Raw genomic sequence first — 19,040 nt, forward strand, 5'->3', positions numbered from 1 at the left:
GTGAATGCAGTTTCCGTCCTTCAGTACATTTCCGCCCAACGGGGTTTCGCACCTGTCGGATGTTTCCGTGTGATGAGAACGAGCCGTTGGTGTCGCGTGTTATGCAGCGTTATTGTCTTATGTTTTTATATATTACTTTTCTATGCGATTAAACGAAACCTGCTGATGGTGCTTGTAATGGATATAATGTACTGAACAGAATGTGTTATTCTGCAAAGAATGCAGCCAAGGACATATGACTGTGCACGTGAAAAACAGCCCCTTATATCGCAATGGCGTGACAATCTGGAAACCGTCCTCGGGTTCTGTGTCTTTGGGTAAATCTAATATAAGCTGGGCCAGGGAGAGAATAGTCACTCAGACTCGGTTGTGGTCTCTGAGGTGGACTGTATGGTATAGGACCTGAGGCCCCTTGTCAGAAGCTGCTTCAGGCTCAGCAGGAGGAGACGGATAGTAACTCAGGGTCTGTTGGAGAAAAGCTGACAGAGAGCAGGTAGATTTAGATTCACAGAGTAAGTTACCGCGATAACTGACTCAGAGTTAACTGAGAACCCAGAGAACTCAGGTTTTCACTAAACTCAATTTCTGAAGCCGTGTCGAGTCCAGATGTTTTCTCAAAAACAAAAATGTGAGTTAGTTTCACATCATTTCAGACCGTTACCTTCTCTGAATTTCTTTCTCATTAAGAACACAAAGCCCCATCACTTGCAGTCACTGGTCTTCTCATATCATCATATTTACAAATGCATCATTCATCATAACAGGAGATACAGTGGGGTTTAACACCCCCCCCCCAAAGGTGTAACTGATCCCAGTTTAGGCTGAATTCTTCTCCCTTAACTGACAGAATGAGGAACCCTTACCTTCGGCTCTGATATAACACCAAATTCTAATATGCAATATCTGAAGTCCCTTTACAGAGTCAGGTCAAGACCTGACAATGTCAGACACAGAAACCCAATAGTTCCACCATGAGCAAGCACTTGGTGACAGTGGAGAGGAAAACTCCCTTTTTACAGGAAGAAACCTCCGCCAGAACCCAACTCTGGGTGGAAGCCATCTGCCTGTTCAAGCCTCCAGAACATCATCTGTGCTCCTTGTAATAGATTCTTATTGTATTGGACTCTGCTGGAGAGATGAAGAGTATTCTACCAAAGGACATTCTTTCATTTGGGGTTTTGCTGATGGTGGTGGGAAACGCTATCTAGCACATTGACACAAAATCTCCCATCCTGAATAATCCTGAGAACCTTCTTAGATTCTTTAAAGAATGTACTAGCAGGGTCAATTAAATGAAAGTAAAACTCAACATTAAATGTGTAAGTAAGCCTGGAGCCAGGTTTTTCCTTTAATTTGTCACCTATCTGTAAAGTCCTGTTTGAAATAATTGACACTCCTGAATCTTAAGTACAGAATTTGGAATATCTTCATAAATAAGTGCAAATTACCCGATTTTGTATAATCAGAATATTTTAGTAAAATCTCCAAAGTTACTCAACAACAAAAAAATCTTTCATATAGCGAAATAAAAACTACAGACATAAAATGTATGCTTGAGACAATTATTGGCCCCTTTTGATTAATTTAAATTAGCTCCTCAAATAAAATAGAAAACAAATAAGACTCACCTGGGCTTAATTTTCAGTGTTCACATGACCTGAATTAACCAATGGATGATGGTTTTACTGCATAAAAAGCAGCTGATTGTTTCCAGTTCCTTTTTCACAATGAAGACACACACTAAACCAAGTAGGGCTCCATGAGCAAAGGACAACTATCCACTACTGAAAGAAAGGCACAGAAAAGCAAGACTAATGTTTCGGAAAACTTTCCTAGATAAGCCACAGTCTTTCTGGGATAATGTTCTATGGACACATGAGACCAAAGTACAGCTCTTTGGGAATGCAGTGCAACAGTTTGTTGATAGGTGATGAAATGAGGCCCTTAAGGAAAAGATCAACCTACCTACAGCAAAACATGGTGGAGGTTCTATCTGGCTGTGGGGCTGATTTGCTGCTTCTGGTACTGGAGGCATTTAATATATCAGAAGATTACCGAGGCATTTTACGGTAAAATGTGTTACCCGGTGTCAGAAAACTAGGTTTGAGGTGAAGGTCTTGGATCTTTCAGCAGGACAACGACCCAAAGCAAACATCCAGCAGCACAAAAGAATGGTTGAAAAGATGGACTATTTTAAACTGTCCAGCAATGAGTCCTGGTCTAAATCCCATTCAAAACCTTTGGAGAGAGCTGAAATCCGCCATTGCAAAGACGACTCCTGCAAACATAAAAGAGCTTGAATGCATTGCAATGGAAGAGTGGCAGAAACTACCAGCAGACAGGTGCAAGAAGCTTCTAGAGGCAGTCGTTGTTGCCAAAGGTTCTGCAACCAAATGTTAGTGAAGGTTGCCAGCAATTGTGTCTTGAGTTACATTTTGTGTTTGTATTGTTTCACTATTATATAGGTTGCTTTTTTAATGTAATTTTTATTTTATTTTGTTCGGCTAACTTTGGACATTTAATTATAATATTCTGATTATACAAAACTGATTAATTTCCATTCATTTCTGAAGATATTCTAAATTGTAGACTTAAATTCCGGGTTGCCGATAATTTCAAACAGGACTGTATATTCCTATCCCCAACGCCAAGATTTGTATTTTGACGTGCATTAGTCTCCCAGTCCACTATTGCCATCTTTTACATTTGTCAGTCACGTGTAAAGTACTTTAAACTGAATTTGACTTGTATGAAAGTTCCTATATAGAAAATATGTGATTAAATGTGTGTATCAACTCCATCAAGTTGCTGAAAACTCTGAAGCATCATAGTTTTATGGTGACATGGTTTTATGCCCTAAATGGATTTAATACAAGAGGGGAGGAAAAGGGGAGACAGCATCTCTACAGACTGAAGTGTCCAGGAAGTACTACATAATGTACTGTAACCATTTAGAGGAGCACAGTTGAAAGGCAGCATGTTGTGGCACAGACATTAATCATGTTGTAAAAGATTTCTGTTGACAGCACGAGCAAATGGAGAAACTGTACTGGATAAAATTGTTTGAACATCTTCCAGCCTCATGTGTAACAGACATGCAACTCATCCAGCACAGCCCTGAACGATGTGAAGAACAGTCCAGGATTCACAAACACTGAGACTGTTTGAGACTCATCACTGCAGTGGTGACAGTCACAGGTTTATTAGTGAATATACTGAGATGATGAGACTCCTAGTGCCAGAAAAAGAGAGCAGTGCTCCCAGAAGTCACTTCTTAAAGCTCTGGAACGGCGCCACCTAGTGACATCTAACCAATGCAGGATCAAAGAGGAGGCCTCAAAGACCGTCTGCACACAGTCACACACCTTTAGCATAAAAGACACAGGCGCAGACCATAACTCAATTTGAACTGAGTTATTGTCAAGGTAAAGTACTTCTGCTTGTCCTACAGACACAGGACCAACTCGTCTTCCACCAGGTTTAAGGTCTCTGTGTTTTTAATCATCAATCAGATCTGTAAACAAGGAATTCTGAGGTCAGATTCAGTGTTTCAGACGTTTAATGTGAACAGCCAACATCAACCAGAGTTGAATCACAGTAGAACCAGTAGAATTTTCAAACTTCACGTTAAATGTCCTGAAACCAGCAGCTGATGTTTTTCCTCTGTCATGTCGACTAATTCTCTTCAGAATGTATTTTTGTTTTATTTAAGGAATCAGTTTGTAAACTGTTGGTCAGAATTTAAAAAAAAAAAAAAAAAAACCCACTGACGTCAGACATTTGTTTGGAAAATAATTAATAATTACACCATGACACCAGAAACTAATAAATATATTGAATGTGAAAGAAATTAAAACCCTTTGTCTGGATCTCAGGAAGGAAGGAAGGAAGGCAGACACACACAGAGACACACACACACACACACACACACACACACACACACACACACACACACACACACAGGGGTGTATACTCTGTATTTTAAACCTTATATTTTATAATGTTAAGTGTTTCCAGTTGGTCTCAGTTTGTTCACTGTTACAAACTGGAGTCACTCCTGTTGTCTTGACACAAACATTTACAGAAAACATGGACACAGGTTATGATCTGATAATAACCGGATAACTTTAGCAGTGTAGGAACCTGCAGACAAAACATATGGTATAATGATCCATCACTACACACTTACACTGTAAATATGTTGTAAATATATCTATACATCAGTGTCTGTCTACCTGTCTGTCTACCTGTCTGTCTGTCAGTGGAAGACGGTCTGTCGCCAGCGTTTGTCGGGCGTGAACGGCCACAGACAGTCGGTGATGGCGGAGGTGAAAGGTCTGGGTTCGACGCTCAGGTTCAGCAGCTCCAGACGAGAACAGTTTAACCGACTGTTGATTGGCCGAAGAGCCGATGCTGCTGGCTGCTCCGTCAGCTGCACACCGAGCGACACAGAGTATTAATACGACAAATACTAGAATTAATTTAAACTATAAATATATTAGACTACAAGTACTTAATAGTACAAATCATATTGACTGTTTGTTTCCAACTAGAGCAACAGAAAAGAGTATTAAAATTACAGTTACTACAAACGGGTGACAAATGAAAGGAAAAACCTGAATAAATGAGAAGAAACATAGAAACATAACGAAAGAAGATGCTACCACACAGGTGCACTGAATGGTAATATTAAGCAATTAACATCCCATCATGCTCTGTGGCAGGTATATACATGCTGAACAGGCCCAGTTGATTCTAATTTTGTATAAGGAGTAAAAGATCTAAGTAAGAACTAAGGACTGTGAAAGAGGGTTCATGGTTGGGGCACGGATGGCAGGAGCTTCAGTCACAATGATTGCTCAACTGGCCTGTGTTTCCATAGGAACAGCGACTAAAGTGACCTCTGCATTTAGATCTATGGGAGAGACAGGAAAAGGGGTCGGAAACTCGTCGACGTGCGTTAGTGGGATATGTGAGGAAAAACACTAGAGCGAGTCTTCCTCAGGTGACTGATAATGTCAATGCAGGACGTAATCAGACTCTGTCTGTAAGAATAGTCCGTCAAGTTACATACAGAGGAATATTTATAGTAGGGTTGCAGGGAATAAACCCCTCATTACAAAGATGAATGCACATCTGAGAGTTCAGTGTTGCAAAGACCACAGGCACTGGTCTACAGAGATGTGGAAAAAGTGATATGGTCAGATGAGTCATCCTGCAACATGTTCTCCACAAGTGGGTGAGTGCATGCGTGGCGTACACCAAGAGAACGGTTCAAGCCTGAATGCTCGACCACTACAGTGAGGGGATCCGGTGGCCCCGTTATGCTGTGGGGGGCATTTTGTTGGCATGGTTTGCGTCCACTTGTCCCCTTAGAGGGAAGGGTCAGTGCAACTCAATACAAAGTTGTTCTGAGTGATCACCTTTATTCTACAATGAAACGTTTCTATCCTGATCGGAGGGGTCTCTTCCACGATGACAATGCCCCCATCTACAGGCCACGAGGGGTCACTGAATGGTTTTATGAGTATGAAAATGATGTGAATCATATGCTGGGGCCTCAACCAAGTTTAGCACCTATGGGACATTTTGGACCGACCTGTTAGATAGCGCTCTCCACCACCATCATCAAAACACCAAATGAGGGAACATCTTTAGGAAGACTGGGCTTCATCCCTCCGGTAGAGTCCAGAAACTTGGAGAAGCAATGCCACGGAGCACTGAAGCTGTTCTGATGGCTGGTGATGGCCTAACATCTTACTGAGACACTCTATGTGGGTTTTTCCTTTAATCTGTCACCCATCTGTATATACTACTTACTGCAAAATCCCTAGTACTAGATATACTTTATACTATATACTATATGTAAGTAAATATGATTAAAAAAAGGATTGATAAATGTACATGTGTAAAAGTTTTAGGGACTTTAGATATTCGGGCTCTTTTCCATCATCACTCCCACTAGGAGGCATCTGATCGTCCCTGATTCATTCTGCAGCAGGACAACGAGTCCAAACACACAGCCGGAGACATAGAGAACTAACTTCAGAGACCAGAGGAAATAGGAGTCCTGCAGCAGATGGTCTGGCCCCCACAGAGCCCTGATCTCAGCATCATGGAATCATTCAAGGACCACATGAAGAGACAGAAGACACTGGGACAGAATAAATCCACAGAAGAACTGTGGCAGGTTCTCCAAGATGCTTGGAACAACCTACCTGCCAAGTACCCAAAAAACTGCGTGCAGGTGTACCAACGAGAACTGGTGCTGGTTTAAGGGCAATGGGGGGGTAACAGCAAATACTGATCTGATTTAGGTTTTTTTCTTCACTGCACTTTGGATGAAGTTCACTGAGAAATACAAACTATTCTTGGCTTTATTTAAGAAACATCTTCACTTTACTTTTAGTGCCCAAAACTTTTCCACAGTACTGTACATTAATAAATGTATTGATTATAATATATCTACACTTATATCTGCATATATACTAATTGGTAAATTGATTGATGTATGTTTACAGCTTTATTAGTAAACATATTGATTAACATATTGACTGATGTATTTACAGGTATGAGGTGGTTAGACGGCAGGTTGAAGGCCTGAGCGATGGCGACAGCCATCTCATACTTGGTCATCTGCTCTTTAGCTGAGAAATGAAAGATTCCTCTGATAGACGGGTCCTGGAAGTGAGACAGGGAGAGACAGGACAGACAGACAAGTGGTAAGATGGAGAGAGAGTGGAGAAACAGACAGGTGGAGACTTTCTCCCTCTCACTGACAGTCACCTGTCTCTTACTCCCTCTCTGACAGTCACCTGTCTCTCCTTACCTGTCTCCCGCTCCCTCTGACAGCCACCTGTCTCTTACTCCCCCCCTCTGACAGTCACCTGTCTCACTCCCTCCCTCTGACAGTCACCTGTCTCACTCCCTCCCTCTGACAGTCACCTGTCTCTCCCTCCCTCTCACTGACAGTCACCTGTGTCTTACTCCCTCTCTGACAGTCACCTGTCTCTCCTTACCTGTCTCCCCCTCCCTCTGACAGTCACCTGTCTCACTCCCTCTCACTGACAGTCACCTGTCTCTCCCTCCCTCTCACTGACAGTAACCTGTCTCTCCCTCCCTCTGACAGTCACCTGTCTCCTTACCTGTCTCCCTCCTCTGACAGTCACCTGTCTCCCCCTCCCTCTGACAGTCACCTGTCTCTTACTCCCTCTCTGACAGTCGCCTGTCTCTCCTTACCTGTCTCCCCCTCCCTCTGACAGTCACCTGTCTCTCCCTCCCTCTCACTGACAGTCACCTGTCTCTTACTCCCCCCTCTGACAGTCACCTGTCTCTCCCTCCCTCTCTCTGACGGTCAGCTGTCTCTCCTTACCTGTCTCCCCCTCCCTCTGACAGTCACCTGTCTCACTCCCTCTCACTGACAGTCACCTGTCTCCCCCTCCCTCTGACAGTCACCTGTCTCTCCCTCCCTCTCACTGACAGTCACCTGTCTCTTACTCCCCCCTCTGACAGTCACCTGTCTCACCTCTTACTCCCCCCTCTGACAGTCACCTGTCTCTCCTTACCTGTCTCCCCCTCCCTCTGACAGCCACCTGTCTCTTACTCCCCCCCTCTGACAGTCACCTGTCTCACTCCCTCCCTCTGACAGTCACCTGTCTCTCCACCTGTCTCTCCCTCCCTCTCACTGACAGTCACCTGTGTCTTACTCCCTCTCTGACAGTCACCTGTCTCTCCTTACCTGTCTCCCGCTCCCTCTGACAGTCACCTGTCTCACTCCCTCCCTCTGACAGTCACCTGTCTCTCCCTCCCTCTCACTGACAGTCACCTGTCTCTTACTCCCCCCTCTGACAGTCACCTGTCTCTCCCTCCCTCTCTCTGACGGTCAGCTGTCTCACCTCCCTCTGACAGTCACCTGTCTCCTCCCTCCCTCTGACAGTCACCTGTCTCTCCTCCCTCTCTCACTGACAGTCACCTGTCTCTCCCTCCCTCTCACTGACAGTCACCTGTGTCTTACTCCCTCCTCTCACTGACAGTCACCTGTGTCTTACTCCCTCTCTGACAGTCACCTGTCTCTCCTTACCTGTCTCCCGCTCCCTCTGACAGTCACCTGTCTCACTCCCTCCCTCTGACAGTCACCTGTCTCTCCTTACCTGTCTCCCCCTCCCTCTGACAGTCACCTGTCTCACTCCCTCCCTCTGACAGTCACCTGTCTCTCCTTACCTGTCTCCCCCTCCCTCTGACAGTCACCTGTCTCTTACTCCCTCTCTGACAGTCGCCTGTCTCTCCTTACCTGTCTCCCCCTCCCTCTGACAGTCACCTGTCTCTCCCTCCCTCTCACTGACAGTCACCTGTCTCTCCCTCCCTCTCACTGACAGTAACCTGTCTCTCCCTCCCTCTCTCTGACGGTCAGCTGTCTCTCCTTACCTGTCTCCCCCTCCCTCTGACAGTCACCTGTCTCCCTCCCTCCCTCTCTCTGACAGTAGCCTGTCTCCCTCCCTCCCTCTGACAGTCACCTGTCTCCCTCCCTCCCTCTCTCTGACAGTCACCTGTCTCCCTCCCTCCCTCTCTCTGACAGTCACCTGTCTCCCTCCCTCCCTCTCTCTGACAGTCACCTGTCTCCCTCCCTCCCTCTCTCTGACAGTCACCTGTCTCCCTCCCTCTGACAGCTTCCTGCAGACAGCAGCGACGTCTCGAGCGTCGGTGGGGAATCTCTGCTGGCAGTGATCCAGTGTGCAGCTCTCTGTCGTCTCCTGAACTTTTTGCCACAGTGAAGTGACGGCACTTTCCATCACCGACTCCACCTCCCCAAACAGAACAGGCACCCGTAGCACCACCGCACCTGAGAGACAGACAGGTAGAGAGGCAGACAGGTGAAGACAGAGACAGGTGACAGACAAAAAGGTGATAGACACCTGAGAAACACACATGTGGAGAGAGAGACAGGTCAAAGGGACAGACAGGTACCTGGACAGTGCCGCAGTGTCTCTCTCTCCCCCTCCAGTTTACTTCGCCCATAAACGTTAAGAGGATTTGGACTGTCGTCTTCTCCGTACGGAGGATTCCTTCCATCAAACACGTAGTCAGTGCTGATGTAGAGGAAGAAGGCTCCACAGACGGCTGCATACACATTATACATGTTACACGTATGTGATCGTCAGCATCCAAACACAACACACAGATAAACACGGATGGAGAGAAACCCCCTGCAGACAGCTGTACTGTCAGTTGAGAAAGCCCTGAGTCAACACATTTTGTCAGTTCATGAACTGCACCATTTTTCAGCTGCATCATCACACACACAGCAACACAAGAGCGACGGCATGGCAGTCTGTAAACTCTTTAAAATAAATAAATAAATCTCAACTCAAAATGGCCAAGGATTTTGTAACTGAAGTATGAGTAGGATGCACACTTTGACTCTCTGTAACTGTGTGAAAAACTGATGTTTCCACACCACAGACAATGACAAAGACATTAAAACATCTTGCAGGTGAAACATGAGACTCAGTCGACACATATTATAAATATGTGTCGATAAATATTATAAATAAAACACACAAACACACACACACACACACACACACACACACACACACAGACAGAGACAGTTTTTTAACGTTATATGTTTGTTATCACTGGTGAGAAATGATAAAAGTCACGTTCTTTGTAATCAGTATCTGTATGATCATATCAATTTAACTTTTACTAATAAATCAGAATTACTGAATGAAACATCAGTCTTATGTTCTGCTGACATCTTTTATTTATTTATTTACTTATCAGGGACTGTGTACATTATTAACTTTTATGTCAATGTTTCAGACTTCACTAAAAGACTATATTTCATTAGTAGTCCCTGGACAGATGTTGTATGGACAGATGTTACAGCCACCCCAAAAAACAACAACAGATTAACATTTACACAGGTTATAATGATGCAGAACAATAGCAGAATATAAAATAAAATTTAAAAAAAATTATACTCCATCAGGTACTAATGTAAACATGAACAAAGAGGAACATGATAACATGTGTGATAACTTCATGTGATCACTGACCTGCCTCCTTGGCGAGAGTGCTCGTGGCATGCACATTGAGATTAACAGCTGCTTCAGTGTGTCTCTCCACAACATCTGGACGTCTCTCTGCTGCACAGTGGACGATCACATCAGGCTGAGACAGAGAGAGTGTTTCATGTAAATAACTTTTTTTTATCATGTCAAAAGAGTAATAATTTAACTATGTTTATCACAGGCATGTTTATTTTGTTCCCTGAAGGTAAAAACAAAAACCCTCCATAAATTTTCTGCCCGTTATTTGGGGCCGGGCCTTGTAGGTGGCAGGCTAATCAAGGCCATGTCTTCCAGCTTTTCCTGGAAGAACTGGGGTGTTCCCAAATCAAAGATATATAATCTCCAGTTCTTTGTGGGTCCACCTCAGGTCTCCTACCAGTTGCACTTGCCCGTACAACCTCCAGAGGAAGGTGCCCAGAAAGATCCTGATCAGATGTTGAACCACCAGGCTCCCTTTCAATATGAAGGAGAAGAAACTTTATCTCGAGTTCCTGAACCTGTCACTTAGGCTGAGCCCACTCCAAGGAGGAAACTGATTTCAGCCGCTTGTATTCATAATCTCATTCTTTCAGTTACTACCCAAAGCTCATGACCTCAGGTAAGGGTCAGAATGTACTGTGGATCAACTGATTAATTGAAATATTCTCCTTCAGGATCAGCTCCCCTCTGAACAACCAAAGTGTGATAGAGACCACATCACGGCTGACTCTGATCTCACCTCCATCTGACCTTCACTGGTGAACCAGATCCTGAGATACTTGATCTCCTTCACTTGGGGCGATGATCCACTGGTTTCCAGCAGAGTATCAGAACCTCAGACTGGGAGTTGACTGTAAACTGTCCCAGTGCTCACTGGAGGTCCCGGTCTGAGGAAACTAACTGAACCAAAGAGATACAATCCTGAGGCCACCATACCGACGCTCTCCACACACCTCGATCAGAGCGGAGGAATCATAACTCACTGGAGTAAAGCAATGTCTCCGTGTATGCACTCACCACTGGCAAGATAGGGTACTTCTACTCTGACTTCTTCTTAGAAAGTCTACCTCCTGAAGTCATAATTCCCTCTTTAGTGACCATTTTTTATGAGTTTTACATTTCCCGGATGGGACAGACTACCGAGGCTAGCACAACTCTTGTTTTTAGAATTGGGAGCTAACTAGCCTATGAGTACTGCAGTTACTAGGTCTCAACATGCTACCAACTGCAAACCAAAGCCTGATCTCCCCAGTGGGTACACTTGTTGGATAACTGTGTTGGTAAGTTTTGCTGCTTGGTGCCCTGTCTGTGGGTCCCCTTTTTTACCTCTGCTAAAACTATTGCAACCCTGTGGGCTCCAGGTTTGAGCCCCTACATGCAAGTGCCTGTGTTCTCCCTGTCTGCAGCTGCTACCCTCCACAAATGATCACTACACTATTTTGCACTTTTAGGCCTGTACTGGCCTCCTGTTTATTTCTGTTCCCCAGCCACCCCATCTACAATCCATGACTCCACTCACCTCCCGATTCGGCTGTGTCAGCTGTGCCTGACACTGGTAAGGGCCCAGAAAAGAGAGTTCCGAAAAGCAGAGCGAAAATGGTGTAAATCTAACCTCCAGATTCACTTTGAAATCTATAAAGAAAAATTGCATATTTATAGCCTGAACTTTGCTAGGCAATAATTTTTCTGCGAGATCATCGACAAGAGCAGCAACAATTCCCGCATCTTATTTGCTACCGGTGACAGATTAACCAACCCTCCGGTTCCAATATCCCTGGAACTAGTTTCTAACAGCAAATGCAGTAAGTTAGAATCCTTCTTTAATGACAAGATTCAAGACATCAGATACACTATCAACGCCACAATGCCAAACAAAAAGCATCATCACCGAAGTTTTTAAGAGGTAACTACGTGGGCTCGACACAATTTAATCATGATAACAACAAAACACTTGAATAAATTATTTCCAATCTCAATTCATCCACCTGTGGCCTTGATATTTTACCCACTAGCGTCTTTAAAACAGTTTTAAGCAGCCTGATCAAAGAAATAAAATTCATAGTTAACTACTCTCTCCAATCAGGCATTTTTCCAAAGTCTTTGAAAACTGCAGTAATTAAGCCTCTCCTAAAGAAGAACAGTCTTGATGCTACTGTACTGAGTAACTATGGGCCTATATCAAACCTTCCATTTGTAGGTAAAGTTATTGAAAATGTTGTTCACCAACAACTTAGTAATTTTTTTTAAAATGTAGAAGACTTGTTTCGATAACTTCCAATCAGGATTTCAGCTCCATTATAGCATTGATACTGATCTCAAAAAGGGGCTAAATGACATTCGCCTGAGCAATGACTAAGGCAAAGTGTCCGTTTTATTATTGTTGGATCTTAGTGGTGCTTTTGACACTGTGAACCATAAAATTGTGTTGCAAAAATTAGAAAACTTGGTGGGACTCTCTGGAATTGTCCTTAAGTGGTTCAAGTCATATCTTCATGAAAGAAAGTGCTCTGTCTCCCTCGGTAACTGTGTGTCCAAGCAAATGGCCATGACCTGCAGGGCTCTGCAAGGGTCCATCCTGGGACCTCTCTTGTTTAACCTCTACATGCTTCTTTAAGGCCAAATTATACAAAATAATAGAAGTAGCTTACCATATATAAGCAAACGACATGTAACTCAACATTTCACTTACATCAGGTGGCTGCAGTCCGGTTGGATCTTTGTGTAACTACATTGAACATATCAGTGACTAGATGAGGCAAAAATATCTCCAACTAAATAGAGATAAGAAAGAGACAGAAAGAAAAACGTAATTTAATTTCTCACCTTAACTCCCTGTCTCATAACTAAGAGTCAAGCCAGCAATCTTGGCGCTATCATTGACTCAGATTTAAATTTTAATAGTCACATCAAATCGGTCACTTCATCTGCTTACTGCCATCTAAAAAATATTGCAAGAATCAGCGGAGTAATGTCCAAGAAATTTCCAGTGGATTGGTTTACTTCAGTGGTCTGTACACAGGGCTTTAAGAAAAAAAAAAGCTCTTGGACAACTCCAACTTATTCAGAGCGCCGCAGCTAGGGTCTTGGCGAAAACTAGGAAATACGACATCATCACACCAGTTCTAAAATCCTTACACTGGCTACCAGACACTTGTATCGCTTGCCTGTACTTTTTAAAATTTTTAATTGTAAATTTTTTACCTTGGCTGTATTTTTTATTACCCTGTATAGCACACTGAATTGCCCTGGTGTATGAAATGTGCTTTACAAATAAAGTTACCTCGCCTCGACTGCTCCTTCAGATCCTGTTCATGAAAACCGCAAACGGAATCTGCGACAGGATAAGCCCTGACAGTCCAACACTCACTCTGAACCTGTTTGGACTTCCTGCTGAGAAAACATTGTTCCAGAAAGAAGGTTTAGCAAATCATGAACTGTGAGTCAACTAAATCAGGAATATTCAGCGCTACCAATCACAACATGGGTAATGATTATTCATAGATAAATACTACGACACGTCTTAGTCGCAGAAAGACGGAAAGTGTATAGATTTTATTGTGAGCCAAGGACGAATCCACCATATGGAATATTTGAATGTGAGGACAGAAACCACTGTTTCTATTCTTAGAAACAGATGACAGGCTAATCATAACGTAACTTTAGTAAAACTATCCAACAGGGAATTTAATCTTCGTCTTCTCTCCTGACATAAACCTGTTTAGATTAACACGCACCAATACGTATTTTGATATGATCTCTGATATCGAACTCAGTAGGAGGAAACAGAGAGAAACTCCGGCTTGTCGAATAAAGGCTGCCAGTGAGCAGGTTAATTTTGCATAGTTAAAGTTACATCCGGGACGCCCCATTTAAACCGACACAGTGAAATGGGTTAAACCTGCGTTGGCGGTCTATCTGTATGGCTCAACCCTCAGCCGACCCTCCTCTACCAGAGTTGGACCTGTGTTTCGGACGCTGCCCGGCTTTGGTGACCTGGCGTCACTACCAGCAATGGAAATAAGTTCAATAATACCAACGCTCAAATGTCATTTAACCAACTCGCTGAAAAAAGTAAGGGGGAGTGAAAAGTGAAACTGCAACTCAACTTTTATTTGGTAATTTATCCTATGTAATTCAGTGTAATTCTCAGGGTTATCAGTGAAGTGTCTGAAACAACATTGCAGACTAGACTCTGCTGACAGTGAGAAGCAGCCTGACAGTGTTCACATGAGTTTTTTCTTGTCTGATTCGAGGGTCTAAGGACAGAGGGGGTTGTAAGATGTAACGATTGTTAAGCCCCTTGAGGAGAAATTTGTGTTTTGTGAGTTTGGGCTAAATAAATAAATTCTGACTTGACTTTGACTAAAAGCGGGTCTGCTATCTGAAAGCGCTTTCAAATGAGCCAAAATTACAGAGATCTCAGTTTCTGGAACTGAAAACTCAAGAGTGTCCCTCAACTCTGAGTTAACAAACTCCAATTTCACTAAACTTGCTTTCTGGAGTACATCCCTGGTTGTACATGGGCGGGTAGTGAAGATAAAGTCCTTTCAACACAAAGTGCAGTCAACTTGGTGAAGACCAGACTAAAGGCAGAGAAGACCCCCCAACAACAAGAGCTGAAGGAGGCTGCAGTGAAACTCTGAGAGCATCACCAGGGAAGATACAAAGAGTCTGCTGATGTCTGTGGGTCAAAGACTTCAGGCAGTCACTGACTGCAAAGGATTTCCCACTACATACTAAATATGATGAATTTGCTTGACTTTATGTGTATCTGTTCAAATACTTTTGAACCCCTAAACTTTGGGCACTGGGTCATATCTCCCACACAGTTCTTTTTATATTGATGTAAACTTACTAAAATTAAAGCTGAGACTTTGCACTTTAATGTAGTATCCATTATTTTATTTCACATTAGATGTGGTGAAGCTCAGAGCCTGAAGAACAAAAACTGTTACTGTCCACATACTTCCGGTCTGGACTGTATGGACTGCTGTATGCTTGAACACGGTGTTTGATATGGTCAATCCACAGCAGCACAGACGTCCCACAACATAACACCATTCAGGTTCAGATCAGACAGTACTCCATGTTTCTCCATCATTGGCCGCGTGAATGTTGAAGTCTGTCAACTACAGAGTCTCTGACCAGAATCCTTTCCAGGACAAGCAGAGACCTCACCAAGGGACTCCAGGAAGAGTAGATACTTAACTGCTCTGTGCATAAAGACAAACAGCAGTAGGAGTCTTCCTCTCTGTGACTCATACTAACACAGATACGACCCTCTCGTTCTCCAGCTCCAGGGAAAACTACAAAACCAACAGCTCTTAGTCAGGGCCTCGTGAGAATTCCAACCTATGTCTGGTGCCTGACACCTTTGGAAACTCAAGCAAGGAAGAATGTCCAGCACCTCTCTGGGAGTTTGTCTCCATACCAGGGGCCTCATTTATAAAAACCAGGATCCATGTCTAAAGTTTACATGTGCACAAAAGAAAAAATGGCCTACACCAAAAAATCTGTTTTATAAAACTGTTCGCACACATGCCTGCACATAATTATCCCTTTATACATCACAATCAACTTGAAAATATGTGCACTTTGGTGTAGGGTGAGGATGGTGGAGAGGTGGAGGTGGAAAGGTGTCAGAGTGTAGCAGCCTGGTTGGTGTCTCTGTGCTCTGAGGGTTTGTGAATGTGGTGAGGAGTCAGACTCAATTTGATAAAGGTCCAATAATGAATGAATGAATGAATAACAATTTAATAAATGATCATGGTTTGGTTGGCCTCTATCTTTTCAAACACAGAGGAGCTGATAAATAATAGGAGTCTCACAACAAACACAATATAACACAGCTGGTGTGGTTATTAGTTTGATCATATAGGATCAATATAAAAACTGACTTCAAATCATTGCTTCAATATCAGGAGGAGGGCTGATTCAAATCAAGGCTTAGGGTTAGTTAGTAGATCTAGTACACTAACCAATCAGGTGCTGCTCTGTGAATAACTAACCACAGTTCAGTTCTGCCTGTTTGTTGGTTTAGCATCTGTGTCCACAAATTCTTGATTGCAAATGCTGATCGTGGTGACCCTTCAATGTCAGATCGTAAATGACTGGGTTGTCAGTGACAGCCAGGATGGCTTTCTCCTCCGCCATTGCTGAGAGTGTTGATATTGTAAGTCTCGCACACTTCTTGACTTTGATTGGTTGGTGACAGAGAAGTGACATTGACAAGTGCAGCGGTGGTCCCAAAGCCGAACTATGTTCAACTGAATGCACTTTGAGCACAGCATTTTTGCACCGATGATGTTGAGCGCTGTCAACGCTGAACTTCATGGGATTAGTGTAGAAAATAGATGCTGCTAGCACAAAAACAGCTGCCTGTGGCCCTTACTCCTGGTCATCTGAGTCACTGTGACCCTGAGAGCTCTGAGGACAGCAGCTGATGGTCTCCTGAGGCAGTTACAGTCTGTAGTACATGTAGTACAGTGTGCAGTACAGTGTGTGGTACAGTATGCAGTACCTTGTACTCGTGCAGTAGGCCTCTGACAGCGTCCTCATCAGTGAGGTCACAGCGGAGGAGGCGGGGCCTAGCTCTCCTGTATCCAGTCCCGATAACCAACCAGCCATTGTTCTGAAACTCTCTGCAGACTGCTCGACCGAGAAGACCTGTCGCCCCGGTAACCAGGACCCTCAGGCCTGGGACCACCACCTCGTCCTGAAATACACAGAGTACCGCACATCAGTACGACATTAGAAATACATCAGTAAACACATCAGGACCCCTCAGAGCCCTGACCACCACGTCCTCCTGGCCCACACACAGCACTACATCAGTACTGTGGTTGGTACGATCATCAGTACTACATCTTTTTTCTGTTTGATATTTTTAATTTAAACTATAAAAACAGTTCAGACTCATACTGTAACAGCTGATTACAGATCAGATCTACTGTCAATGTGAAGTTAGCAACGTTAGGTCAGAGTTATCAGTTTGTGGTGATGAATTAACGGATTTCTGTGTTCCGTTTTTGAGAACATGATAAAAAAAAAAAAGAGAGAATATCTAAATGTCCTGTGATTTTTACTGATGAAAGTTTATTCAAAATATTAACTTTAAAACAAAAGAACCACTGAAGTGAAGGATTCTATCAAAATCAAATCAATCAATAAATCAATCATTGAATCTTGACATAACTTTCTCAGAACCTTGAAACTGAAAATTAACTGAGCACAGATCAGTTACCGTGTGTCAGATTGTAAACAGGTGGGTTTTCAGGTAACATCTCATCTTGTTCATGCAGAATCTCTGAAATCAGGTTTTAGATAATAACACTTTTACAGCATTGAATCCAGAAACAATATGACTGATGACTGTATGAAACTTTTTGTCTGTCTGAACAATGTCACGTTCAGAAATCATACATATCATACACATACATATTTTATGGGTCGTGTGCATGTGTGTGGCAAAATGGCTCCATAGCGCTCCCCACAAAATTTCAATGAAGTAGCCCTTGCGGTACGTTTCACCTGCATGTGAGAAATTCAGTAGGCACACGTAATGTTCCAAGACTTACAAAAAAGCCTCATGGAGCCATACCCTAAATCCAAGAGGAAATCATCTATTGTGAATTTACTGTGCAATTCTGACATATTTTTTGACATTTACAGGTGTTGTACCTCCACAAACTCCTCCTACAGAATTGATCAGAATGACATCATATGTGGTCAGCCTAATCTAAAGAAGTTCATGATGCTAAATTGCAATGTAGACCATAGAAAGGCATGTACACTAATACACACAAATTAAACGTAAAACTGATCAGGGAGCAGCTTTACTTTCGTTTTGGTTTCAAACAGGAAGTGATTTAACAGCAGGACGTCTGCATCAGACAATCAATACATCTGATTATTATTTAATAAGACACTTTAAAATTTAACATATTAAACAAAAACGTTTTTAAGTGAGACGAGTCACAAACTTTCCAGGGCATTCCAGGACCTGCCGTGTTAGCCGTTAGCTCCCTTCAGCTATTTACAGGTGAGTGTTTACCTGAACCAGCTGCACACGCCCCGGGCTGAACATAATCTTCAATTCTGCGCCTGCGCGGCTCATCTCTCTGTTCTAATCAGATATTTTCTGATATTTGTTATTTATCGGTATTGATCACTCCGCGCGGCTCTGCTTTTCTGATGCGCACTTTCCTCTCTCTTCCGCTTCCCCTCTGATCAGGTGTTTGCCGCAAAGCAGCTGTCGCGGTGATGCTAGCTGTTAGCATGCCCACTAACAGGCTTCATAGAAGAGACACGGAAATAAAACGATAGCTGAGATAAGTCCGTTTTTATCAAAATGCAGACTTTGTTCAGACAGACTCAGTGAAACGGGTCTAATCGGACCAGGTCCGATCTGAGACCTGATTTAACACTGTCACATTGTTCCTCGCAACATCGGAGACATAGACATAAACTGACGATTTACCTCCGAAACTCTGAACTCAAACCCAGGCATCTGATCCGGGACCAGCTCTCAGACCAGTTCAGACCCGAAGAGGCCTGTAATAATCAGCAGAAACCAGTAGAACTCAACAGAACACCTCCAGCGGAACCAAACGGCTCAAGTCGCTCCTCTTCTTCTTCTTCTTCTTTGGCAGAGTAGGCGACACACTAGCGTATTGCTGCCCCCGCTGCTGCTCCTACTACTACTGCTGCTGCTGCTGCTGCTGTTCTTCTTCCTCTCTTCTTCCTCCTTTCTTCCTCCTTTCTTCCTCTCTTCTTCCTCCTTTCTTCCTCCTTTCTTCCTCCTTTCTGTCTTTCTGTCTCTCTGTCTCTCTGTCTCTCTGTCTCCTCTTTCTTCTTCTTCCTCTTCGTCTTTTCTTTTCTTTTTTTCTTTTCTTTTTTTCTTTCTTCTTCTTCTTCTTCTTCTTCTTCTTCTTCTTCTTTTTTATTGGCGGTTAGCTAACCAGTTTAGAGGTGCACTACCCCCGCCTC

General features: G+C 43.4%; 1 protein-coding gene across 7 annotated transcripts; it reads right to left on the reverse strand.

Moving 5' to 3' along the window:
- Positions 1-60: 60 nt before the first annotated feature.
- Positions 61-18,782, reverse strand: mat2b (methionine adenosyltransferase II, beta). 7 transcript variants are annotated; one of them, XM_040149930.1, is made up of 8 exons: positions 18,106-18,462; positions 16,573-16,767; positions 10,059-10,173; positions 8,965-9,117; positions 8,646-8,839; positions 6,568-6,681; positions 4,248-4,432; positions 61-479 (listed from the first exon to the last, which is right to left on the reverse strand). In XM_040149930.1, exons 1-7 carry the CDS (start codon positions 18,166-18,168, stop codon positions 4,259-4,261), a joined length of 1,008 nt encoding a protein of 335 aa, XP_040005864.1. In that variant the 5' UTR covers positions 18,169-18,462; the 3' UTR covers positions 61-479; positions 4,248-4,258. The 7 variants fall into 7 exon arrangements, with proteins under 7 accessions (XP_040005864.1, XP_040005863.1, XP_040005861.1 ...); XM_040149929.1 differs by lacking the exon at positions 61-479 and adding an exon at positions 2,577-3,514; XM_040149927.1 differs by lacking the exon at positions 61-479 and adding an exon at positions 2,577-3,514 and having other exon boundaries at positions 4,236-4,432; positions 18,106-18,461.
- Between the last annotated feature and the right edge of the window lie 258 nt (positions 18,783-19,040).

The sequence above is a fragment of the Xiphias gladius genome, chromosome 17 (assembly GCF_016859285.1).
Source record: "Xiphias gladius isolate SHS-SW01 ecotype Sanya breed wild chromosome 17, ASM1685928v1, whole genome shotgun sequence".
NCBI classification, from domain to species: domain Eukaryota; kingdom Metazoa; phylum Chordata; class Actinopteri; order Istiophoriformes; family Xiphiidae; genus Xiphias; species Xiphias gladius.

Coding starts and splice junctions, on each gene's coding strand:
- mat2b (XM_040149930.1), bottom strand. CDS start 18,168: ATGAGCCGCGCAGGCGCAGAATTGAAGATTATGTTCAGCCCGGGGCGT. Junction 8,840..8,964: donor GACACTGCGGCACTGTCCAG/GTACCTGTCTGT, acceptor TCTGTCTCTCAG/GTGCGGTGGTGCTACGGGTG. Junction 6,682..8,645: donor TGTCAGAGGGAGGGAGACAG/GTGACTGTCAGA, acceptor TCTCACTTCCAG/GACCCGTCTATCAGAGGAAT.